Source organism: Ursus americanus, chromosome 8, assembly GCF_024610735.1.
Source record: "Ursus americanus isolate L20-20 chromosome 8, mUrsAme1.1.p, whole genome shotgun sequence".
In the NCBI taxonomy this organism is placed as follows: Eukaryota; Metazoa; Chordata; class Mammalia; order Carnivora; family Ursidae; genus Ursus; species Ursus americanus.
In genome coordinates this window covers 65381897-65408786 of record NC_142134.1, presented here as the reverse complement: position 1 = coordinate 65408786, position 26890 = coordinate 65381897, and the positions used below count along the sequence as shown (strand labels likewise).

Here is a 26890-nt window from a genome sequence, read left to right as displayed (position 1 = left end):
AGATGCCTGGAACCCTTCCTACTTTGGAAGACTTCCCTGGTGCCAACGTCTGAACCACTGCATCCATTTATCAGTGTGATTGTCCTGTCAAGCAGCTAAATACTTATTTCTGGGACAGGAAATCTCAACTAGAAAGATTAATAAATAGGGATAAAAGAAAATAAATAAGGTTCTGAACTCAACATGTCATCTGTCAAAGCATTCCCATCCTGGTAATCTTATGGCCATAATTTTTTACATATGTCAGCTTCTAAACAAGAAATAATCTTGAAGGTTCTTACCCATCATCCCGTAGATTTACTGTGCACTCCTCAATTTCACCAAAAACTTCAAAACGGTCCCTCAGTTCCGTCCGTGTCGTGTCAGGTCTGATTTTACCAACGTAAATCACACGGCGTTCTTCCTGGGGAGGGGGTGGGAGTAAGGAGAGACTTTTGCCAGTTCTGGAGATAGGAAGGAAGTTGCACCTCTAGAAACGTTCCAAAATGTACAGTCATGCATACCGAGAACCCACCGAGCATGCTGGTTCAAGTCAAACATCCGCTAAAACGGAATGAAAAGACGACACGCGACCCAAGTCTTAGCGTCCATTTCTCCGTTCTCTGGATTCCCCCCTCCTTTCCCAGGTCCTACTCTGCAGCTCACTCTCTTCTGCTTTTGCTCACCAGCTCTGTTATTCTCTCCTGAGCTTCGACATATTACAAAAGAAATAGGGTAATGCGATCTGTTTATCACTGTTTATCACGATCCCTATTAAATACCCTAACCCTTGTGACTTGATTCTTAATCTTCAAAATTGGTCAGAAACTGACCTGTCTTGCAAAACTGTTTAATTTCTCATTTTACTCAGGATTCTCATAATGAGATGTACAAATTTTGACATCCCTCAAAACGACGACTCTTAACTCTAGAATAAATAAAAATTACCTGGAGTGCTTATTTAAAGTGCAAATTATTGGGGTTTATCCCGGCAGTATTAAAAAAAATTGGAAAAGACAATTCAATGATCTTCATTTTTAATAAGCACACCCAAGTGATTCCGATATAGGTGGTCCAAAGACAATAATTTGAAAAATACAGTCTTAAAATGTAGGCTATTTTAAGCCATGGGTCTCTGAAGAATAAGAGCTATAAAAGAGGCTATAAATTTCACTTTGCCAATGAATCTTATTTTAGGAACAGACTAGAAGGGTGTGGCCTGATTTTCACAAATGGAGTCAATATCATCATAATCTGAAAGTCATCAGCAAATTATAACCTACAAAATATGGAAATAATATCTTATAGCCAAAGGATGGACTCCATTTTCACACAACAGTAAAGAAAACCCTTCTTAGTGTAAGAAGCAATCATGTATCAGTTGTTCTAAGAAGATAAGACCAAAGGTGATGATGTCTGTCAAAACTGAGGGAAGGTTTTTCCAGAACACAAGGAGCTTACATAAAGAACGTGCTTACCACCTCATCTCTACACCTACTAAGAACAAACAAGAATGATGTGAACTTAGGGTTGCAGGGGTTTCAGTTAGATGGGAGCAGAGACGAGGAAACACAGGACGAAGGCATAGATTCAGTTTGCTCACGAGTTTTCTCTGGATGTACTGAGAGTATCCTGCCTTGGATGATGTAAAGGGTAATTTGGGCTTATGGCAAAGAGACGCTCTATGTTACTCCCCGAACGCCTTTCCTTTTCATATGCCTAATATTTAGCCAAGGGCCTGGCAAAGAGAATTCAGTAAGCACTTGTGAAATATAACTAAACAATTCACAGATCTATATTATATACTCTCCTAGGTGATCTGATCAGCCATGCCTCATCTTCTTTTACCGAATGCAACATTCATATTTCTGTTTTCATCAGAGAAGTTCCTCTGAGCTTCAGACTCAAATTGCCAACTGTCTACTTGACATCTCTGGCTGGACGTCCTCTGAGCACTTCAGACTAGACCAGCAGTCCCCAAACCCAGCTCTCCAGTCCCACCCTCTACCCTGTGGGTCTTTCTCCACTGTTCTCGTGTCAGTGAAATTAATGCCATCTAGCCAGGTATTCAGGGCAAACACCTGAGTGCCTTCCTTGATTGTTCCCTTAGTCCCCTCTACACATCCAATCACTCATTAAGCCCTGTTGATTTTTACCTCCTAAATATCTCTCTCTCTGCTCTGTCTCTCTTATTCCATCTCCCCTAAACCAAGCTGCCAGCATTTCTTTCTGGACTAGCATAGCAGCTTCTTAACTTGGATCCTGTGTCTATATTTACCCTCCTCTAATCTATTCCTTCACTTCAGTCAGAAAAATCTTTGCTAAGGGAGCAGGAATCTGATCATGTCAATTACTGTCTAAAACATATCAGGGGCCTCATAACTCTTAAGGAAAGACCTAAATGATTAACAGGACCCACCAGGCCCTGCCTTTCTCATGGGCTTCACCTCCCACATCCCCTTCTTCCCTTTACTTTCCCGTTACATTGAGCTTCTATCAGCCCCTTGTATATACTGTGCTCCTTTCCTTCTCCAAGGCCTTCGCACCTGCTGCCCCCTTGCTACTTGTAAGATCCTCCACACACTGCCTCTCCCTCCTCTTCATCAACGTAAGCATACTATAAAATTACATTGAAATCAACAATCATTTCCTTCTGAGACTTGAGATGAGGTCAGGCTTCCTATTAGTTGTTCTTATAGTACACTATTTCTCCTTTATAGTTCTCTGCCTAGTTGTAATTAAATAATTAATAGTTAATTCATTGTGTAACGTCTACCTCCCTCTACAAGGAAAGCCTCGGGAAAGCAAAAAACGCATGTCTTCTTGACTACTGTATTTTAAGGGTACTTGAAACACACCAGCGTCTCAATGAATATTTGTTGAAAAATCAATCACCAATCAATTAATCATTTTTAACCCTTACCTGTATGCCTACATGCAATCCTTACTCTGAGACTCTTTAAGACAATGGAGAATGAAAGCCAGTTTTGGTGCTTAATCACAGGGAAAACCCTGCCCACGTAGCTCAGCTGAGTGACTTGACAAAGACTTTCAGGATTTGTTTTTGCAGGTTTAAGTAGAAGAAGAATGGAGGACTACATGTTTGCAGAACTCTCACTCTTAAAAACCACTTCTGAACATCGGAGGTGGGCCTCCACTGAAACACTCAGTAAAACACAGTTCCTCTGACAACAGCAATCAGGCCTAAATAATTGACCAGGTGAAGTAGAGCGAACAGAGTCGACTGCCTGATTCACTTCCATGTAGATTGTATGTCGTCTCAACTGAGGGCTGCAATTGCATTGTTCCAGAGCACCCAGCACACCCTGGAGATCAATAAATATAAATGGATGGCGAGGCTCACCCTGGGGCAGTGTTATACAGTGTTGTAAGGGAGTCATAACACCACATTCCATTCTATTTACGCAGCCAGCTCCAGCCAAACAGCCAAATGGGATGGGACTGTTATCTAAACTTTCTGGCGCCTGCTTGCATGGGTGTTATGGTTTTTTAGTTGATTTTTTTTTAATGGGCCTTTTTAGGAAGGTTACTACTGTATAAAGAAAAAGGAGGGGGAATGTAGAAGACAGAGAAAGAAATTGAACCATCACAAAGAAATTGCTCAACTACCATTATGGGAATACACACAGCCTACGTATTCAAGGAAATTTGAAGTTAAAGCTAAAATCGACCATATGCACGTCCATATGCAGACATATTGGGACAGTCTCTGAATTGCTTCTTTATACAAAACTGTATGCAACAATGATCCTACAAAGAAGATAAACCAGAGGACCTTTTCGGATACTGATACATTCTGCAGTAAAAAGAAGACACAATCTAGATGGGAAAAACAGAAACCCCAAGGGCTGGTGCGCAATCACATAAACTACCTATTTGTCTATCGTCTCCTTTTATGAAACACAGGAATGGAACCACGTCTTGCTTCCTTACAAAGATCAGAGATTGAATACATGCTGAAATTCTCATTTTAGAAAATGATTAGAGTGCTTGGTTTTCCTAGTGCTAAAAATGAAACTAAAAGGCATCTGAAGGTCTAAAAGCAAAGACAAAAATCTTTCAAAGATTGGCCAAAATGTCTAGCAAAGAAACGATTATTTTTAACATGTTGCAGTTTTATTAGACAGATGAATAGATTCCATATCTTTAAAAAACCTTAACATTTGCAGCCAATTTTTCAAGACATTAATTTCTAAACAGGAGATGAAAGGAAAAGAAATCAAATTGCTTAATAACATTTTCAACTTCTTAAAGGCTTGGAGGAACTCTAAACCTTTGGAAAAAGCTCCTTGAAAAATGATTTTCAGACCAGTTTTCACCATTGAGGAAGATGGAACATTCATCAAATATCTTTTAGCTTCAATTTTCACAAAAGCTAGTTTGCTGATGGGGTGGATAACAAAATTGAAGATTTATATTGCATTAACAGGTATAGTAAATCATCGTTACATCAAAATACAGGGGGATAAATAAAGAAAAAAAAAGAACTGAAATTAACTGACTTTCCATCATCAAAATCTTTATCAAAAAGAGAACAGAGCCTCCCAGTTAGCTGGGGAAAACATACAATGGTTGTTTCTCAACAACAAATAAGCTAGCCTTGGTAAAAGGGATTTGACTAAGAGAAAGGGAATTTAGTAAGGAGATTAACATTTATTGAATTCTAATATATGCCAAGTACAGTGCTTGATGCTTCTGTATGGGTGATCTCACCAAAATGCTCTGCAATGCTAGGTAACAACAAGGAACAGCCTGATGTAATTTAGATTTTGGTTCTCAGAACTTCTACATTTCCAAGTCAGGATAATGTAAAAATTCTTTCTCCTACGCTAAGGAAACTGCATGCCAACTTCAGCCATGAAAGATTTATATTCATTTCCAGATCAGCTACCACCCTGACTTCCTCAGAAATTCCAAAGAAATTCCAAATACTATATGTGAGATGAATGGATAAAATCTATGCCATTTGAGGCTGAATGATATAGCGAGGTCCTCCATCTAAAGATAAAGTGAGGGGGCGGATGGTTGTGAAAAGGCATGTATGGACAGAAAGAAATGCCAAAACCTCGACAAAAGGTCAAAAATGTGGGTTTTTTTTTTCTCTCTTTCCCTTCGTATTGATTACGCTATTTAATTCAGTAGGCATTCACTAAGTGCTTACTACTAGGGGGCACTCTTACGGGAGAAACAAAACAACAGCACTCAGTTTTCCAAAGTTACTTGCCTCCAACTACCACCCCAGAATACTCTCCCCTAGAGTCTAAGGTTGGATCAGTGTGAATAAATCCAGGGTAGTCTACTAGAGCTAACTGCAAGGAAACACAATGAAAAGACAGAAAGCACAAACACTATAGACTCAGAGAATGTGGGACAACTTTCAATAAAGCTGTTAATTTCTAAATAGTGACCTTCAATTCATTATAGAACATATATTCTAACCCACAGGAAATATCTCTTGAAAGAGGTTTGGATAGAAAACTATTTTCTCCAACAATAATAACTATGAAAAATTACACAATTTTTTTTTCCCCATTTGGAAGAAGCTGATAATTATCCGTGATGAAGCACTCTTCCTGGCTCAGGGGCTGCCTACGGATGAATGGAAGGGAGAAATGGAGTGGCGCTGTCATTGCCAAGGCACATCCGGTTTGGGTTTTGAGCACTGAGCCATATCCTAATGTGTAGATTTGCCCTTTAAATTAACATCCCATTATCATGTTTTCTGGCAGAAAATTGTACCGACTGCAAATGGAGTTGGACTTAGAACTCCTCAAGAAATGAGAGCAGTGACAGTTTAGACATTAAGTACCAAACTCTGGCTTACAAGTTCCGATTAACCTGAATGATTGCAAGCCTAGGACACTAAGGAAGGGTAGAGGGTGAAAGGCTTTTGGTGGAACATGGAGGAAAGGAGCAACCAAAACAACGGCAATGGTCAACCACAGTATAAGATTCTGTGTCAGTAACTACTGATTATTAGTCTTCTCTTAACTCTCAGACTTGTTGCACTCAGGCTGGTCTGGATAAGATTTTTAGATGCATAAGCAATGAAAAGTAGACAGACCTCCTAAACCATCTCCTTATGGAACTCAAAATGAAAGCGACATAGACCACAAGACAAAGGTGGCAAAGACTACTTTAATTTTGTAAAATATCAATTATTAGATGATTTTAACATTGTTTTTCATTTTCTTCTGGAGCCTCTGCTTTGCTAGGCCTCTCATTATATGACTGATCTGAATTAATAGATAACCAGCACCATACCCTCGACATCCCGAAACATAATTTGCTACTTGTTCAGTATTTTAAAGGTGTCTCAAAAATATGAATGGAGGGGCGCCTGGGTGGCACAGCGGTTAATCGTCTGCCTTCGGCTCAGGGCGTGATCCCGGTGTTACGGGATCGAGTCCCACATCAGGCTCTTCCGCTATGAGCCTGCTTCTTCCTCTCCCACTCCCCCTGCTTGTGTTCCCTCTCTCGCTGGCTGTCTCCCTCTGTCGAATAAATAAATAAAATCTTTAAAAAAAAAAAAAAAATATGAATGGAAATCACCTACCCAACCAGCTTGGGTGGACCGTCCTATTTCCTTTAGCTGTTTCATGAATGACATCACAAGCTAATCCAGTCAAACGAATCAAAACCCATTGCATGTGTCTCTGGGCCCGAGTCCATAAAAATACATTTTGCAAATGCACTGTGGCACAAGAAAGCAGATCGTCTTGAGGAAGGAAATCGATCAGAAAATCTTCCCATGGGTAAACTCATTAAGTAGTTCCACTATGCCTCCGAGATAGACTTCAAAATCCTTATCATGACTTCCAGGACACTTTAGGGATCTGGCTTTCGTGGAGCCCTCCAGACTCATTTCCTGTTGCTCCCGTGCCCCAGTGTTCTGGGTAAATGACCAGCAGTTTCCCAATATACCTTGCTTTTGTCCAGGGACTTAGTAGGAGCTCTAGCTTCTGCCTAGAATAGCAATGCCCAATAAAAATACAATGCTGCATTTACAATTTTAAATTTTCTAGGAGGCACATCTTAAAAAATAAAAAGAAACAGAAAATTGAATTTTAATAATGTATTTTACTTAGCTCAATACATCCAAAATATTGTTTCAAATGGTCATTGATATAAAAAGTATGAATGAGGCATTTTACACTTTTCTTTTGAACTAAGTCTTTAAAATTCAATCACATTTATTAGTGCATCTTAATTCCGAACTAGCTGCATTTACTGTGTGCCCAGTGGCCACCATATTGCACAGCACAGGTGTAGAAAAACTTTCTCCTCCTTCTCTTTTGATTTCAGATCAATCTCACCCTCTCTATGGATGCCCTCAGTCGTTCTCAGGTCTAGAAGGAAATTCCCCCATTTGTCACCAGCGTACCTTAGATTACCTTCTGCAATAGCACTTAACATACCCTATTGCTTGTTTGCATATCTTTATCTGCCAGTAGACTTGAAGCTCTCTGGATTCCAGGTCTAACCTAATTTTACATCCCAAGCACCTAGCAAATGTTTGTCACATAAAGGATCATCAGTTTTCACTTATATTAAGCAGAAATAGCATATCACTGTCCAAGAGGGGATTAGTTTAAGAATAAGTCCCAAATCTTTATATTAAGCTCTTATTAACTATAGTTCACTGTGTTGGTAAACTAAGTCATCTCTATATCCTAGTTTTGGGGGTTTTGTTGTTGTTTTAATCTCCTTTTCCAAAACAAAAACAAAAACAAAATCTCAAAGCAAAAATTCTGACAAATGCTTAGTTAATTTCTGATGACTTAATGTAGGCCAACTTGACATCTGTACTCTATAAGCCATCTTTGAGAGAGAACTGATAAAGGCTGTCTTACTCAAAGAATTAACTAAAGAATCGGTCAACATTTGTGACACAAAGAAAAGGCAGGAGGTATCTGCTTTCAGTCTGGGGCTAGTGACCTCAAGGTTGCTTTTGATGCAGGCATCAACTATGGGATGTAGACCAATCACACTATTTGATGTTTTGGAAAGAGCCAGCTAATGAAAAGACCCCTCCCTCCCTTTATGTACTTTGGTTAAGTATCTGGCACTAAATTATCTTTGGAAGGAAGAAAAGAAGCACAAGCCATATAGCTACATTTATCCACAGCTTTGGTTATAGTGGTGTATTTTGCCCAAATGAGCAAATACTCGATGAAACTATTAATCTCTCTCTTCAATGTGATACTTTTTGGAAGAAACATGAAGGATTTTATAAAATATGAATGTGCAAACACTGAAATAACTATTTTCCTACATGCTTGCTCAACATGATTCTCTCTTTGTAAAGATTAACTGTAATGTGCCATATTAAAAGGCTTTGTAAACTTTACGGCATTATATAAATGTGAGTTATTATAATTATTGAACAGGCTATTAATTAAATACAGCAAAATTAGAAAAATTGAATTTTTAATTTTCATTAGTCTTCTTAAGTGTTAACTAATGACACTCTGGCAGCTCTTAATATCACAGCTCATTTGAAAGTTGAGAAAAATGAGGAAAAGTGTTGTAATTTGCACAAGACTTTTGATTCAGTCTCCGGTAGATTCCATGTTAAATGACAGCAAACACTCTAGACCTTTAGCCTAAGTATTCAATTACTTCTCCCTTCTTTTTTTCCTTGAGTGCCTGTGATGAACAAGCCTCTTGGTTCACCTTTTCCCTCTAGTTGATAACTGTTGGCCACTGCTTGATTCTGACTCCATTAGTTCTTTTTTGTAGGTTTTTCAAGATTTTGTGGGTGGTAGTAGGCACTATATAAATCTAACCTTTACAGTTAAAAGTCATTTCCCTAAATGTTGGTTACTTTCTATGCAAGATATGTGCAAAGCTGATCTAACTGAAATGACTCCTAGGAGCTAGCCCATATAGGCAGCTGAAAGGAACAAAAGCAGTGCCACTTCTGATTGATTACTCAGTGCTCCCTGAAGCACTGAGTTGGGAGAGACCCAAAGCTTCCCTGTGCGCTCAGTGGGAAGAGTTCCATAATTGATTAGGCATGTCTGCCATGAACAAAACTGATAAGTAGAGTGAGGGGGGCTTTGCCATCTGAGTTCTAGGCTGATAAGCAATAGGAAGGAGGTGGGGTGAAGTCTACCTGTTTGTGAGCAGGTGCTGAAAAACTACTGACCGGCAGAGAACTAACAAGTTCAACATAACCTGGATCTTTAGACCAAAGAACCAGTAATGCCTGTATGTCAAGGAAACGCGATACCCTGCAGAAAGTAGTCCCGAAATACAGAACGGGTTATTGCCAAGTAGTTCATGAGAAATGTAGATGTGTCAACTACCCAGTGAGATGCTGACCCAGCACAAGTATGAAATGATGACTTTTTAGCCCCTCTTCCTGTCCTGCCTTCTTCAAATCTAGCTCGAACCCAGTCCCTTCATGGACAATCCAATTCTAACACCTGCCCAAAAGACAAAAAACTGAAACCAAACACTGATACCGCCTTATCTCCCACTCCGACAAAAAGGCCACAGACAACAGTCCAAAAAACTCATCGTCTGACCTGATGGAACCAGCATTTGACCAAAAAAAAAAAAAAAAAATCCCTGCTCCCTCCATTTTGGAAAACAAAAGTGGAAAACAGTAAATGAGCTTCCAGATGAATGAGAAATATGAAGTATGAATAAGAAAACATACACTCATTTAACATTTTGTTTCCCCAAGAGGGATTGGGGATCCATTGGTGTTTTAAAGTCAAAAGGCTGTGGAATATTGCATATTCTAACAAAGCCTTAGCTTTAGTTTATTTTCTAATCAAAGAAAGAAAGAGAAAGAAAGAAAAGAAAGAAAGAAAGAAAGAAAGAAAGAAAGAAAGAAAGAAAGAAAGAAAGAAAAGAAAAGAAGAAAGAAAGAGGAAGAAAGAGAGAGAGAGAGAGAAAGGAAAAAGAAGAAGAGAAAAGAAAAGAAAAAAGGAGAGAAATAAGAAAGGAAAAGAAACCCACTAAAGCGAAAGTGAGCTCCAAGCTGCTTACAATTGCCTTCTGCCTCTGCCTCTCCCTTTGTTTGGCCCTCTCAGACTCCCGCTTCTCATACTCTTTGCGGTATTCTTCCCTCTTCAGCCTTTCGTGCTGATATTCCTCGTAGCTGTCATACCTGAGAAACATAACTTCATCATTAAGTCAACCGCCTCCGTTTACGCGAGCACAATGAATCACGAACCGGGGAGGGGGCGGGGTGCAAGCTAACCGGTGTCATCTAGAGGAGGGGCAAGAGGAGGAGCCAAAGGAAAATGACCTGCTTCCTTACCTGGGCCTACGGCTGTAGGGCGACCTGGAACGTGATCTTGCGCACAGAGGGGAATTTCGGTGCGCACGGTGTCTGCAGTGGCTCGACTCATAGTAGTAGCAAGATCTGCGAGCGAGAAGAAAAACAAAAAGGGCATTTGCAACTGCCACTTACCCCCGCTTTATCGGCCCAACTGAGCATGCCCTGAAACACCGGATGACATAAAGCAGCTTTTTTTCTTCCTAGCTACTGGTGAGGTTTCCCAGTGACAGTTTGTGATCATCTAGTCAGCTTAGAGGTCTGGGAGTGATGTGTTCTCTCCCAGCCCCTCTTATTGATGTTAACGCCGAGCGCCAGTCTGGTGCGCTGTCAGCTTTATCTTGCATGGATCTCAACTATCCTGGCATAGGGAAGCTCTCCAGGTAATGGAAAAAGTTAGATGAGCAAGTTTCTTACAAATTGCTCTCTGTGATCCGACTGGCTCAAGGCACTGTGTCAGCTCAAGGCTGACAGATTTCAGAGAAGATGGGGAGGAATGTCTAACAACAACCTGGTTAGTTCCAGAGGCGCTGGGAATGGCCTGGTGAGAGGGGCTGGGGCTGTCTGTGGGCTTTAAATGCGGTTGTTGGACCTTACTCTTTGGGTGGGCGTTGCCAAGGTTTACCTTGAAGAGGATCTACTGCCTGGGGACCTTGATCTTGACCTGGAATATGGTGATCGGGAACACGACCTGTGTCGAGAAAAGGACCTTGAACGAGAGCGCATCCTTTGGGGTCTTTGAGCAAATAAGGATTTGGGTGGTGACACGGAATCTCTACATGGAGAGTTAAAAGAAGAGCAAGAAGGCGACACATTGAACAATGAATAGGATTGCGTGCCATCCCAAGGGTAGTTCAGTTTATCACTTTCATCTTCGCTGTCATCAAACAGGCCATCCATGGCTAGTCCTGAATTTATAAACATAGGTAGTTTGGAGAATTGTTCATTACTGAAATCACTGTCCCTCAGTTCACTGGTCTTGTCTGCTTCGTCGTCAAAAACAGCTTGACTGGGATGACCGAAGTGCTTGTTCAGCTCGGCTCGGATTTCCTGGTCTTGGAGCTGTTTTCTGGTGCTGCAAGGAGAGACCTGCTTGCCCGCCTCCGAAGTCTCTCTCAGGTAGCACTGGTCTGAATCTGTGGAAGAGCAGATTTGCCCCTGCCGATCGGAGGAGACATCTTTATATGCTAGTGGTCTAGAGTCTTGGAGCTCCTGTGATAGATTAATGAGTATTTCCGTTTTGGAATTAATTGACTGACAATAGTCATGGTCACCAAACAGCCGTAGACTGGGCCGCTTGGCCTTCCTTTCCTCGTGTCCACTGGTGAGCACGGAGGTCTTGCTGAGCTGTGCGTACAGCTCAGACTGCTCGGGCCCTTTCCTGGTGGAGGTATTGCCTTGGGCGCCCGAAGGCTCACTGTTCCGGGGCTTCTTCGACGGCGGAGGTACCACAGTCTTGCAAGAGGACTTCAGCTTTGGGGAAGTCCTGAAAGGATTATCTTGGTTGGCTTTATGAGGAGGAGTTGTGGGTGGAGTTAGGCCTGAGGTCAAAAAGGAAAAACAGCCACAACAACAACAAGGAGGGGGTGGGGGGTGGGGAGAGAGACAAGAGACAGAGATCGTGTTGTTAAATGCCAGGAACATGTTTCCTGAACTTTTCCAGGATTTCAGACAAGGAACCGAAATTCATGACAAGACCTTGAAAAAGTGCCTGTCTCCCCCTCGGTCTCTGTCACCAAGGAAAGATGGACCTCACTACCGCCGGGCAGCCGTGAAATCCGTGATATTTTGTATTTTAAACGCCCGTGCTAACAGATCTTGCTTCCCAGAAAACATGAACGCCTCACTACCGGCCTCCACCACACCAGGCACTACCAGAGCTCGCGTCTCCGGGGGCGCGGTCTGTCTGCCTTACAGAGAATGAACAGTGGGGCCGGGGGGGGGGGGGGGTGCAGAGCAGCTTGGGTAGCCCTCGTCTGCAAAGAAGGCTGCCGAGCACACGAGTGGCTCAGAAATTGTTCTCCCATCAAGGATATCTACCCATGGAGCCCAAGAACTAGGCAACTTAAAAAAAAGAAAGAAAAAAAAAAAAAAAAGAAAGGGAAAAAAAAAAGATGGGATGACAGCAAATGTGGGGCAGGGTCAGAATGACAGACACAACTTCCAAGTGAAGTTCAGAAACACACGACAGACCGAGGCAGGGAACCAGACAGCTCTGCAACTTGACGGGATGTTTCTTTGCCTCCACAGTTCATTAACTTAGTAAACCATGGCTAATGTAGGTATAATACTTTCTTGTAAGCATAACTAATACATTCCGTCTAAAATATGCTTCTGCGACAGAACCCTAAATGAACAGGAACACTAAATATCGCAGTGCCAGTGGGCCGTTTTATTTAGAGCACATCGGGGCGGGCGGCGAGGCTGAAGGATTGAAGCGGATCCAAACTTCAGCAACCAACTAATTAAAAAAGTAAAAATTAAATAAATAAAGGGAGACGAGAGAAACCCCATCAGTCGGGCCTTTTGTCCTTTTCTAGGGAAGAGCAGAAAAATGCCATCAGAGGCCATCGTGGGAGAGTCTGTGAATCACAGTTGCCTCCCCTGTGTTTTACCCCTGAGAAAGTTCTAGGCATCCCTTTACACCGAAGGAGGGTAATTGGGAAACGGCTCCAGAGGCCAAGGAACTTTGAAGAAGGGCAGGCTGGAGTTCAAATGACTTTATGCTTACAAGGGAATATTTGAGTTTACCACACATTTTCTATTTAGAAGGATGGGTAAAGGCTATTCAGCAGAAAAGAACTTCAAGTCTGCTAACAAGCCTGGGGTTAGACTTAAGGCAACTGCGCATTTCAAGGAAATGGCAGAGAAATCTAACCCTGCTGGAGAAAGGAAAAAATATATATATATATATATATATACACACACACATATATGTATGTATACACACACACACACACACACACACACACACACACATAACCAAGTAGGTTACAGAAAGCCACTTGAAATTTTGATATGATCAGGAAAATACTGCCTTTTTCTCCCACTTTACAATAAAAAAGTGGAAGACATTAATATTAATATCTCCTCTATAATAAAATATTTTACACTAATATTTGGCAATTTTTATTATGCATAGCTAACCCTCCTTAAATGAGAGAAAACCTACAAAAATGCAAGGTAATTTGATTCTGGAAATCCATCCCAGAAAAGTTCAGAAAGACAGGGAAATACAAACATAAAGAGAAGGGACACATCAGAGTCCCAGAAAAGCTCCCTCGAGTAGCAGCCAGGCACTGTTCTCCAGAAGATAACCGGGAGGGGACATACTATTGAACGAAACATCAGTGTCACTGAGGCACACTTTCCTTTTGTTCCCTCTTTCGCGGACAAGTATGTCTTTTCCTCAATCTAAGAAATTCCTATATAATCGAATTGTCTCCTTTCTCTCTCTTTTTCCCTCGTTTTTGCACAGCCGCGTCATAACACGGATGTCTACCGCATGCTGCCTTCGATTGCCATTACAACAAATTTTAAGATCCTGATGCCCCCCTCAAACAAATGACAAATTCTCAGATATTTCTCATAGGAGGCTAACGCGCTCAAAGAAATAATGATGAATAATCTCTCTTTGCTGAGCAAATAACAGTCAAATATTCCAAATGACGTAGCCCTTGAATGGGGGAGACGACATTTGACATCCTAAAATCCGATTTCATAAATCTTCTCGTGGTTTCCAAAGTAGGATAGATTTTACTTTCCTAATAATTTACTGCCAGGATCACTCGTTTGATACTTATCAGATAATGCTATATATTCTTACACATCTCTTTTTGAATGTATGTTTTATCTTGTCTCTCCAAATAAATTATATGCTCTTAGTGGAATATTGCCTGGGCTTCTTTTTGCAAAAATTCTTACTCGTATTTTTTTTCTCCCTAGGGGCGCCTGGGTGGCTCAGTCTGTTAAGCGTCTGCCTTCAGCTCAGCTCATGATCTCAGGGTCCTGGGATCGAGCCCCGTATTGGTATTGGGCTCCCTACTCAGCAGGGAGCCTGCTTCTTCCTCTGCCTCTCCGGCTCCCCCTGCTTGTGCTCGCTCGCTTTCTCTTTGTCAAATAAATAAATAAATAAAATCTTTAAAACATTTTTTTTTTCTACATTCTCCTTTAGTAGTGGGTCTCACATTTCAGTGGCCCAAGAATAACTTGGGAAGCTGGTCAAACATTTTTAATGAGGTGGTTCATGGACCACATATGGAGAGCCTCTGTCCTGTCATATCCATGCAGCACATTGCCTTGTTCTCAGGTACATGTATTTTGACTGACATTCTAGACGTATAAAAAGAAACCCTAAACTTCAGAAACACCAAATTAGGCCACTATTAAAGAGAGACTAGTTCTAAATATAGCTCGGCTATCTAGGGATTTTAAATATAGAAATTCTTTTTAGTCTTGAACATTTGAAACCCTTGTCCTAGTACCTAAGCTCATTATCGCTTAAATAACTGATTCTCAAGTTGCTCTTGGGAGTGGCGACACCCTGATTGTCGTCGTGGGTTTTTTTGTGTTTTTTTTTTTTCTTTTGAGTTAAAAGCCAAGCCTTTTACCTTCTTCCCATCTTAGGCAGCCTGCAGCAAGGGGAACAGACATTCACTGAACACCTACTACGTGCTGGATAATAAACCAGAGGCTGGAACATCAGGGACTTCATGGGCCAATCTCCACAACTTGAAGAAAATACGTGTTCTTGCGCATATGCTTAAAATTTACAGAAGCACTGAGATAACCAAATAGACACCCTAGGAGTGAAAATAGGGCTGTAAATTTCTGTTGGCACACTTTGTTAAAAATAATAATAATAATACTTGCCCAATGGACTGAAGTTATTTTAGGGTTAGTGAGTAGGTGGGTAAGGGAAAACAATTCAGGTAGTTCCCTAAACTTTTTACTGTTTACTGAAATGTCTTTATTCAGAGACTACCTCCCGGCAAGACTGAGAAATCTCAAGGGCGGAACCACCAGCACCTAACTGAAAATCTATTTGCAGGTGGAGTGGAGAGCCAAAGCAAAACAAAGCGCAAGAAGTACTTGTTTTTTGTGTTTGGTTTTTTTTTAACATAGTGTCAAACTTTTAAGAGCCACTGATGGGGCAGGGACCCCCTTCCTGCACGCAAACTAATTGGCTCTCTCCCAGGTGCCCCGGCCGGAGCTCGGTCCCCTGCGCTGGGAGGGCAGTCAGTACTCGATTCCTTCATGCACTGCCTTTGCTCATCTTCCCTCTAATGGCCAGACTCTCAATTTCACCCCACGAGCTTAAATCCACAGCGCTAATGCCTCCCATCACCTCCGGATTATTTCCTGTGTGTTGATTTTCTGGGGAATGTGTACATTTTGGTGTTGACAGTACAAGGTATATTCCATGCTCTCTCTTGAACTTAGCAGGTTTTGACAGATTTATGTGAGGACAGATGGCCATTACAGGCTGAAGGCTGACAAGAGGCAGTTCAGAACATTGTTAACACACTTGCACAAACTCTCAGCAGTGCAGAATGTAATTCAGACTAGAGCTTTTTTATTACTGCCTATTTTCTTTTGTCAAAAGAGCCTGCTGTGCAGAGCAACAAATGGCCGCTATTACCCAGAATGTAATGGGTGTCAGACAAATCACGTAACACAAACAATCAAGAGTATGTAGGTCATATTTCAACAGAGCACAACCTTAGCAATATTTATGATTACTGCATTGAAATGTGTTCTATAATAAACAAGTGCTTCTGCATCACTCACACTTCTGCACTTCTGCACAGCAAATCGGGGAGAAGTGCCACACACTCCACAGTCATCCTTCTAAACAGCCCTTGTATTTAAAAAAAAAAAAAAAAGTCAGAGACAAGTTTTGTTTTGTTTTGTTTTTCATTATGTGCCATAAAACGATTTTCTTTGACGAGTTCCCTTTTGGGTTTGTTTGTTTAATTGAATGACTCTGATAAATGATGACTGCCCTGGTGTGTGTGTGTGTGTCTGTGTGTGTGTGTGTGTGTGTGTTCCACAATCCGCCCAATGACTTCAGCAGGGTCTTGTTTTGTTGCTGTTGTTGTTTTAATAGTTTATAACATATTACGGAATCCACTGCTCTATCCGTGACTTGCTTTGGTGTTTGTGACGGTGGGATTTTCCTTAGGTCACATGGCAGTTGCAATATTTCTTGAGGAAGAACAATGAGAAGATGAGTTTCTTATTTGCTTAAAAAGTTACTAAAAAAGGACCAGGCAGAGAGGTGTGTGGCTTATCCTACTTTTATATTTCATGCCTCAAGAACTTGGAGTGGGTGTCAAGGGATCACAGGAAGGGCTGATACTAAGGATGAATTGTTACTGCTCTGCTGGTGAGAATATTTTGCTATAAAAGCTCCTCCCCAACTTCCCCAGGACTCCCTGGAGGTCCAGAGAGGCCAGCCACTGAAGGGTTAATGCTCCCAGGGGGAACCTCTCACACCCTGTACTCTGGAGGCCATCACCCCAGGCTGTTCTGACTGTAGTACCCCTGCCTTTATTGCTTTTTCAATATGTCCTGTTTCACCCCTGATTCCCAGGGAGCAAACTGGCCTCACAGAAAAGCTCCAGAGCATTCCTATGACATGTACCTAATTCCCCAACTCTTGCTCATGGAAGACAAAGATATGAATTGGCGTCCATGCAGTTTCCCACATTGCCGGGGCAGGAGTAGGGATCAGGGTTAGGGGAGGGGAAACCTGCCTTCCAGGCAGCTATCACCAATGTCCCCCCCACCCCCCAAGCTGATGTGGGAGAGGAAAGTCCTTTGTTATTCTTGGCTTAGAAGAAATTTGGATAGTATTATTTCCCAAAAAGATACCTCAGGAACAAAGGAATGATCTTTCCAGATGTTGGGTCAAGAAGAATGAGATCAAAAAAAGAAAATGAAGGATATAGTTGAAATATGGGAGAAATCCCTGGCAGTAAGAGTTGCCAAACACTGGAATGGGCTGTAAAGAGAATTTGTGGGTCTCCCTTTCTTGGATTTTTCAGGCTCAGGAATGGATTATATGACCTGTCAAAATCACTTTTCAGTTCTCTCATGCTGGGGTTTTCCTTTTAAAACTACCAACTACTACTCATATTTTGCTTTGGTTTATTTCCCCAAAGGTAAGTCACATACAAAAGACACATATACCGAAAGGATACAGCAAATTTTTGCTGTCTGTCAATGTTCTGTCCAGCAAAATGAATTTTTAAATGGGAAGTCCAAAAAGGATAATAACATAAAACTCCGCATAAAAGAAATTACAAATTGATTGGTTAATGAGTGGGCTCTTAAACACAAGTCCACCAAAGTGCAGTTTGAATGATTGCCAATTTAAAACAAGGCCAAACATAAAGTGAAAAATAAACAGCATCCAATCACTCATCTTCTGTCATCAAAACCATGAGGAAAAGACAATACAAATGGAAGACAACTTCCCTAAGACCCAGTGTGTTAGGGTGATGAGACTGCCAATTATTTGGTTGTTCTCATTTCTCTACTTAGTTATAAAAGAATTATATTGCTTTTTATTACTTTCACAGTAATAACTTTAAAAACAATCTACATGTCCATGTACACACACATATATACATATGTGAAATTTTGGGGTCAGCCACTTTGGTCCCTAACCAAATTTCTTCATGTCTGCTGGTTAAAACCATCATCTGGTTGAGCTGACATTGCTTTGCCATTTTCATTTCAGAAACAAAAAAAAGTCTAGCACTCTGAAAATCGCCATATGCAATAGATTTAAATGCCTTCTGCCAAAAGAGCATTCTCTCCTCTGATCTTGCTTTACTAACAGCTATTTTGAAATCAAATTAGTTTTTACACCTGTAAAAAAGAAGTGTTTTTTTTTATCAGCCAAAATGAGCTAGTTTAGGACAATCACAAAGTCAGACCAGCTGGCAATACCTAATAAAGCAAACTTCCTGTCTCATCCCTCCTGTTTCCCAAAGACTCTGCAGATGGGGCAGAGGGATTATTCTGGAGGTCTCAGAATTTTGTTGACTTTTTACACTTGTACTTCAATGTTTGGAAAATTTCACCACCATTTGTGAGAGTAAAGAGAAAGAAGACAGCAGAAAGTCCTGGGCAACAGCTTGATCCATTTCCTTGGCCAGAACTACATGGATTAAGCCTGTAGACCAAGGACCAACGGATCAACCACGTGACTGTTTCCACCCCGTCTACCCCCTTGCTGCACCTATGGCTGACATCATTAATTGATTGTGACGTTTGCACCGAGTATAGACTTGGCCTTGGAATTCTCAACACAATGCTCCTGGCAGCCAATAACCAATCAATGACACTTGGCAAGTGAAAAGAAACCTATTTAACATAACAGATGTTGACTACTCTCTTTACAATTCAGGCTTCAGGAAAGAGACACCATCTCTAATTGGACAGACATGCTTTGAACCCGGATCCACCACAGAGCTAGTGTCAACATATAGCTTTCTCCTCGACAATGCAATGGCCAGAGAATCAAAAAGATAACACATACAACATGCTTACTGGGGAGTGCCTAACCTCCAGGATGCGTAGTAATGTAGAAGGAGCTGCTGTTGAGAGAGTATCAAAGAGGAGAATTTTCTACCTCGATTTAGCAGATCCCATACCCACACCCAAAATGGTGTATGTTCAGTTTTATGGGGGAATTAGAGGGATTTTTGCCACAAAGAAAATATGTAACTTTATATATGAGTGTGCCAAAGAGAGAACAACATTAGGGCCAATGAAAGGGAACGGGTGAAGATAATCAAACATTGAAAAGATGAGCAATCAGGTACAATGACCTCGGCAGGTAAAGTTAATGCAGAATTAGTAATGAAATATCTCATATTTATGGAATACTTCTATACGCTGGCACTGGAGGAAGCCTTTTTCATGTTTTATCTCTCTCCTCAGAGCGACCCAATGAGATACGGGTACTGTTATTATCTTCATTGGGTTCATTAGGATCCCGAGTCTTACAAAAGTTAATTAAAATGACCAAAGGCCACCTTGCTAGATGGTAGATTCAGAATTTGAACTTGGGTTTGTCCAGTGTCAGAACCAAGGTTTTGCACAACCTCACTAAGCCATGCCGTCGGCTTTTAGAAAATCACAGTAGACTAATTTCATTTGGAGCTTTGCTGCTTATAACGTCTTTAAATTCTGGCTGAATGCACATGTAATTGCCATTTCTGGATGTCAAAAATGGTTGAATACTGGCAATTTTATTTTTCAACCTATATTTTAGTCGTTGGAGTCCGAAAATAATTTGATTTGGGAATTATAAACATGACTTAAACATTAAGGAAACTAAGACCCAGAAAAGATTAAGGAGAGAGAAAAGCATTGTAGCAATTAAAAGACGAAGGTGGAAAAGTATATGCTCTGTCTTGTAGCTCCTTACTGATTTCACTGCCCATTGCCAAGTACGTGTTACTCAAACATCGCTTTGATTTCCTGCCTACTTGCTTCTGCTCCATCAATATCTTCTCCCCTTTCCATCTGTGCAGTTCAAATCGGATACAAATATTTCTCTCCCTAAGGCTCCCCAAGTCAGTTTAGCCTATGGAGAGCACAGTTCCCTCCACACTCCTTTCCGTGGATCACCTGGGTCCTTCACTAATGAGAGCACCTAATGCTTCTTCTGGTCCTTGAGCCATCTTTGTAATTCTTTTCAATCTTGCGTGCAATCGTTGTATTTAACTTGAGGCAAAGTTACAGGGTTCTCCTTGATAACTTCTTTTCTCCCTTTGGTGATTCTCCTGCAATCGCTGTTTGTCACATACTGCAATCCCTACCCTGCGAGAAATGTTACTAAAGATTGTTCGAGGACATGGAGAACACAATCATTACATATTGCATCGCGGTTCAAATGCACGATATCTCTATTCAAAAAAACCTCTTCTTTACACCACCCTCCAGTCAAGTTCCAAAGTTCTCTTCCCAGCTTCCTTCAGCATGCTCCAAGTTCTTCCTTGGTCCCTTGTTTTCCTAGGGCTCTAAATTCTTTCTATTTTGTAAGGCAATTTGGCCCTACCTCAGTTTCTCTAATTTGCATCTTCACACTTAAAACCACCACACTAAATAACCTAAAAACCATCCCCTGGGCCCATCTTTCTTAGATGGTAACAAAACATTGTAGGTAATAAATAATATTTTGCTTTCATGCTACTTGCACAATGTGTGTTATTCTCCACGACAGTCCATAAGCCCACACCTTAAACACAAGGACGTCTGTTTAGCAGCCAAGGATAATGCTTCATGCTTTATATGGATCAGTCTCTAGGTCTTCCATTTGCTGTACATTCACTAAGACCTATCACACTGCAAGCATAGAGCAGGTATTAAAAACATGTTGGTAAATTGATTTCCATTGTATCCAATCATCCTTCAAAGCCCCAAGAGGAAAGGATTCAAACCAGTCAGATGAATTCTGGTTCACTGACAGAAATAAATCCACTGTGTGTATTTTTAAGGATTCTAAATATGTAAAAAATGTATCTTCTATAAATCTCTACTTGTCTTTCAATAGTGTAGGCTACTAAACTTCCAAAATCATCACTAAATTATCTAAAATTCGGTATCTATCGATAAGAAAAAGGTTAAAACTTTTGCAAAAAGAAAATAGAAATGCTTTTTTGTAACACCATGATCTCACTAATGGAAGGAATGCAATTAAAATGATAAAATTTTAAAAACAAAGATATCTAATGCCAGGAAGGATGTAATAAAGCAAGTATATCCATGTAGTGCTAATGGGGCTATAAATGAAAGCACACCTTTGGAAAGCAATGTGGCTATTTATACCAGAAGACCCCAAGATATTCTATCTTTACGTTCACTATTAAAAACTACTAAGAATTTATCTTGAGAAAATAGGATAAAGCTTAGGAACAGAACAACAAAACCCACGAATATCTGATTAAAATGGCCAGAGGACCTGAATAGGTGTTTTTCCAAAGAAGACATACAGATGGCCAACAGACACATGAAACGATGCTCAACATCACTCATCATCAGGAAAAGGGACATTAAAACCACAATGTCACCTTTTACCTGTCAGAATGACTATTATCAAAAATATAAGAAATAACAAGTGTTGATGAGAATGTGGAAAAAAAGGAAAACTTGTGACTGCTGGTGGAAATGTAAATTGATGCATGCACTCTGGAAAACAATATGGAGATCCCTGAAAAAAATTAAAAATAGAAATACCATATAATCCAGTAATTCCATTGTTGGGTATTGACTCAACAAAAATGAAAACACTAGGTAGAAAAGATACATGCATCCCTATGTTTATTGCAGCATTATTTAAAATAACCAAGATAGAAAAGCAATAGATGAGTAAAGAAGATGCAGTATACATATATAATAGAATATTACTCAGTCATTAAAAGAAAGAATAAAATCTTGCCACTTGTGAGAGCATGAATGGATCTAGAGTGTCTTATGCTAAGTGATATAAGTCAGATAGAGAAAGACAAATCCCATATGATTTCACTTTTATGTGGAATCTGAAAAACAAAACAAAACACATAAACAAACAAGAAACAGACTCATAAATACAGAGAACAAACTGGTGATTGCCACAAGGGAGGGAGGTGGGGGGATGGGCAAAATAGGTGAAGGGGATTAAGAGGTATAAATTTCCAGTTATAAATATGTCAAGGGGATGAAAAGCACAGCATAGGGAATTAACCAATAATATTGTAATAAACTTACATGGTGACAGATGGTAACTACACTTACGCATAATATATAGAAGTGTTGAAACACTATGTTGTACACCTGAAACTCATATAACATTGTATGTCTACTGTACTTCAGTAAAAAAAATATATATGAACAACCATTTCTAATGCAGTGCTATTTCAAAATGTTAACACTTAAAAACAACCTTAATTTATAAGAGGAGTATGATTAAATAAGTTTTGATTACGTACTAAAACTAATGTCATATAACACGCTAAAAACCTGATAATAAAGGGTCTGTGATAATACAAAAAATTCTCATTAAAATGTTAACTGAAAAATCAGGATGCAAAATTATATTTACAAAATGATTATAGTATAAATATAATGTATAAAATTATCCATATGAAAAAAATGCTATGGATAACTTTGCATCTTAGAATTGTGAATAGGGGCACCTGGGCGGCTCAGTCAGTTAAGTGTCTGACTCTTGATTTTTGCTTAGGTCATGATCTCCGGGTTGTGGGATCGAGGCCCCCCATCGGGCTCTGTGCTTATCCAGGAGTCGACTTGAGATTGTTTCCCTCTCCTTCTGCCCCTCTCCCTCTGCCCCCTGCTATGCTCTCTCTCTCTCTTTCTCTCTCAAATAAATAAATAAATAAATCTTTAAAAAAGAATTACGAATATTTTTCCACTAGTTTATATTTTTGACATTTTTATAGTAAGCTTAAATTATTTATAGTAAGAAAATAATAAAAACCTTTTAACAGAAGCCTTGGTGTGGTTTTGTATAAAGAGGAAGCTTTCTCAATCCTCTCTGAAACAAAATAACTAATACAACATTCTCAACACTCATAGTAAATAGATTCCTTTCAACTGAGTTGTTATCATAAGCCACAGTCCTATTTCCCAAACCAGTTGATGTCTATTATGGTGGTAACTGGAATTACATAAGGTAATAAAATATGATGCCATTGAATGAAGTATAAGAAAAATTGTTTCTCTAAGAAGAACCAATAAAGGTATGTCACTAAAAGAAGAGCTGTCAAATGGGTTGTAGACTGGTGGTATCAGAAACACTGGGAAAACATGGGAAATCATGATTATTATTGATTTATATGAAAATCATAAAAATCTAGAATGATTTTGCACTCAGACTACTACACAATATCTTTAATTTTTTTCTTTTAAAAAGCAAGAAATGAACAGTGGATACCATCTAAGATACATTGTTATTACTATAGTTTGTGCCAGAAAGAGGAATGGATTGCCAGTTAGGACATTTAAGTTCAAGGCAAAGATCTCTGTATCTTATACCAAAAAAAAAAAAAAAAAAAAAAAAATTTGAATATTTCTTTATATGACTTAGGCAAAAGTAAAATGACAAAGCTGTATACTTTAATCGATTTTTTGGATAAGCCCACCAAATACTCATTCTCACTGGTCAGATAAGAAGGCTTCTACTGCATGTAATATACATACATAAAAGTGACTTATAACCATATAAGTAATTATAATTTATTTAAGAAATGATGTTACATATATGTCTATAAGTGAGTATATGTGTATATATGTATGTATGCATATAAAGATATGTATACATTTGCATATGTATATGTGTGTACACACAAAAAAATACGTATATAAATACCATGAAATTAACTACTCTACTGCTTGACCAAATCATGCGATCATGCAGTAGGCCTTTCATAAGGTGGTAATTTAGCAAACTCAAAGTGTGAAATTAAACTTAGTGACAATGGCCATGGTGTACATGGGCACTATAGTTCTGGTTGGAAGCATCTTGTATAAGTTACTGTTCCTTTACCCTTACCAGCAATGGCCAGAGCCAAGGAACTTCTTGTTCAGACAGCCTAAGATTCACTTTCTGGTCTAGTTCTGTACCTAAACCTAAAACACTCAGTGCAAAAGCACCATTTCCACCCAATTTAGAAGTCTGCCTAGGAAGTCTGTGGATTATTAAGTTACTCCAAGTTTTTAAAGCTCCTTCCTCTTCAGTATATAAAGTAAGACTGACTAAATGAGTCCAGAAGTCCAAATGGCGAAGAAAATCAGTCTTGTTTAAAAATATCTAAGTACATTTTGTTTTGGTGAATGGGCACATTTTCATTTTTCTCCTTTGCTGAAAAGATATAAAAATGGTAACATATATAAGAGAACATTATACTGTTAAGTATAATGGTGAGTAAGAAAATATTCCAATTAAAACATTGTTATAATGAATAAACTGTGGTTCAAAACTTTGCTCCTTGCTTTCTAGCTCTGTGATCCTGGGCAAGTTGATTAACATTTCTGAATTTTATACCCTCATCTTAAAGATGAGAAAATTACCACTATCTTCATGAGGTTGTTGTGAAACTAGTCAAAACCACTTACGTGCCTGGCACGTTTATTGAGTGGGAGACCAATAAATGTTAATTTCTCCTCCTGCTCAAGCTTTGGTGTCTTAATCTGACATAGGGTTACTTCAGGATCTAAAGCAGTAGTATACATCAGAGGGTCTGGCCCAGGTCTGACACACGATAAATATCTTCTCTTTAAAAGAAAAAAAGAAGTGAAAATATTTATATGTAACTTCTTATCTAATGTTGCTTATACTATTCGTCAATTTCATTAATCACATGGAGAATATGCACTATTATTTAATACATATTTCACTCACACACACACACACACACACACACACAGAGTTCCAAGTGAAATGTAAGGCTTACCTGCAGTTCCAGAGAGTTCCACACTTAAGGTTCGTTCAATAGTCTTGTTCTCAAATGGGGAACCCTTGGGGTCACTGGAAGATATGGCACATTTATAAAAACAAACTGAAATGGAGTTGCTGTAGCCAAATGTATTAGAACCCCCTTCCCTTTCTAAAAATGGTTACATTTCTTAATACTTACTTTGGTGACTCTGGGGTCAGAGGAAGAGATAAAGTTGTTGGTTTGGCTAAAGGAAAAAAATGGAAACTAATTATGAAATATTGAGTTTTGTGGTTTGGTTTTCTTTTTTTTTCTTTTTTAGAACATTTTTTCTTACTACAATCAGGTTGGAAACTGGAAACTGGAAAACTAAAGTAAGGAAACCCCCGAATATTGGATCAAAGTCAGACAACAGTCCGTTATGCTAAAACAAACTGCAGACAACATCTGCATCGGTAAACTATCATTCAAAAACACATACAAAAACAGAATTTTCCCCAAAATGTAGCATCTCTGTTAAGGATACAAAATTTGCATCATACCATCAGAGAGAAATAATGTGTTCTATTTTAATTTGGAATACAGTACACGGTTTGTTTAGACAAGAAAACAGAATAACTATAAGACAACAGAACGTTATGAATATTCAGTTGATTTTTCTCCTAAAATGTATAATTTTATATCTAGCCCTGAGAATAGGTTATTTCTATGAGGCCAGAGATCAAGCAATAACCATTCCATTTACAGAAAATTAATTGAGAGATTATGACAAATTGTGGACATTGACCCTGATGGTTTAAAAGGGGTTCAGATCCCCAAATCTTACAGACAACTAAAGTAAGATACTGCATTTATCAGTTGAGAGACCTATGGACTTGCAAAGAGAGCTCATTTACTTCCTTTATGCTTCCTAAATCTTACCTCCTACAGGAGGCATTTCCCAATTAGGAAGGGTGGAGTAAGAATCTTCTTCTCACTCCAAAATTTCAATTGCTTCTCCTTGGCAGTCTTGTATTTTGAACAGAAGGAGGGGAAAACATGATGAGAAACGTCCTTGGGATATACATCCACATATTATGTATATATATGCTTATCTATAAAGATATATTTATATGTATGTAGGTTTATGCCAATTTTTTCTCATTAGCATAACTACTTTCAAAAGGTCAAGAGGTAGTCATTTACGTAATGAAAATCATAGATTTGAAACTAAAAATGTGTTTAGAATACACTCTTATTTTATGGATGAAAAAACCTGAGACCTAAAGATGTGAAATGATATTTCCAGGGCCATAAAACTAGTTACTGACAAAGTCAGCCCAGAATATGTTTTCTTTTTCCTATTACCAAAAGGAATTGCATTCAATAGATATTAAAGTAAATTAATCAACCCCAGTAATTAAGATCCTTTGAAATGTGAAAATATTATTTATGTCCAAATTAGGCTGAAATTACATACTTTACTTGGATAAATAGTATTTACATATTTAATTTGTCGATTTAGATTTAGTTTTTAAACAATTGAATGGTTTATCATCCATCCAATGTGCATCCAGAAATACGAAGTTCACGCTGTCTTCTACAAATTAGGTAGCTTGATTGATTGGCTTTTATATATACAGATAAATGAACTGGTTTTATATTAATTTTTTTAGTATGTCTGATATAATGAGCCTTTCCAAAAGAACACACTCATGAAGGAAATTTACCAACATTTTCGACGTTCAACTAATAATTAGGATCACGCATACAGGCTCCACAGCAAGTGTTGCTAGATAGGAACTGTGTGCTACGTCACACAGTAAATACACATTGAAAATCGGTCTCTGGGATCCAGTTTTCAAGGTGTAGGGTAGGCTATCCGAAATGCTCAAAGGAAGATCCCTAACATTCTGACAGTTGGGTATAGGTGATGGCAAGGGCACTGGAAGGGGAGCCTTAGGCGGTGGCCATGTTTAACGGGACCGATGGCAAACAGGAAGAGAAGGCTACAGGAAGGTTCAGCCCCGAACCAAATACAGTACAGAACGCCATCCCTGAATATGCCCACACTCACAGAAGCTACCCCTAGAAGAACACTGATTTGGTTTACTGGGAGTTTAATCCACACTACTCCAAAGAGGGACAGACCAGGGCCTCTAAG

At 39.4% G+C, this 26890-nt stretch overlaps 1 protein-coding gene across 6 annotated transcripts in view; it reads right to left on the bottom strand.

The window, feature by feature from the left end:
- The window catches only part of PPARGC1A (PPARG coactivator 1 alpha), a 634327-nt gene that overhangs the window by 10387 nt on the left and 597050 nt on the right, over positions 1-26890 (bottom strand). For all 6 annotated transcript variants that reach the window (XM_087863911.1, XM_087863909.1, XM_087863908.1 and 3 more), the window contains 6 exons: positions 24949-24994; positions 24766-24839; positions 10920-11835; positions 10277-10381; positions 10003-10123; positions 282-403 (listed from right to left, as the gene is read on the bottom strand). In XM_087863911.1, the coding sequence (XP_087720037.1) occupies positions 282-403; positions 10003-10123; positions 10277-10381; positions 10920-11835; positions 24766-24839; positions 24949-24994 (1384 nt within the window). The remainder of the gene's footprint in view (positions 1-281; positions 404-10002; positions 10124-10276; positions 10382-10919; positions 11836-24765; positions 24840-24948; positions 24995-26890) is intronic.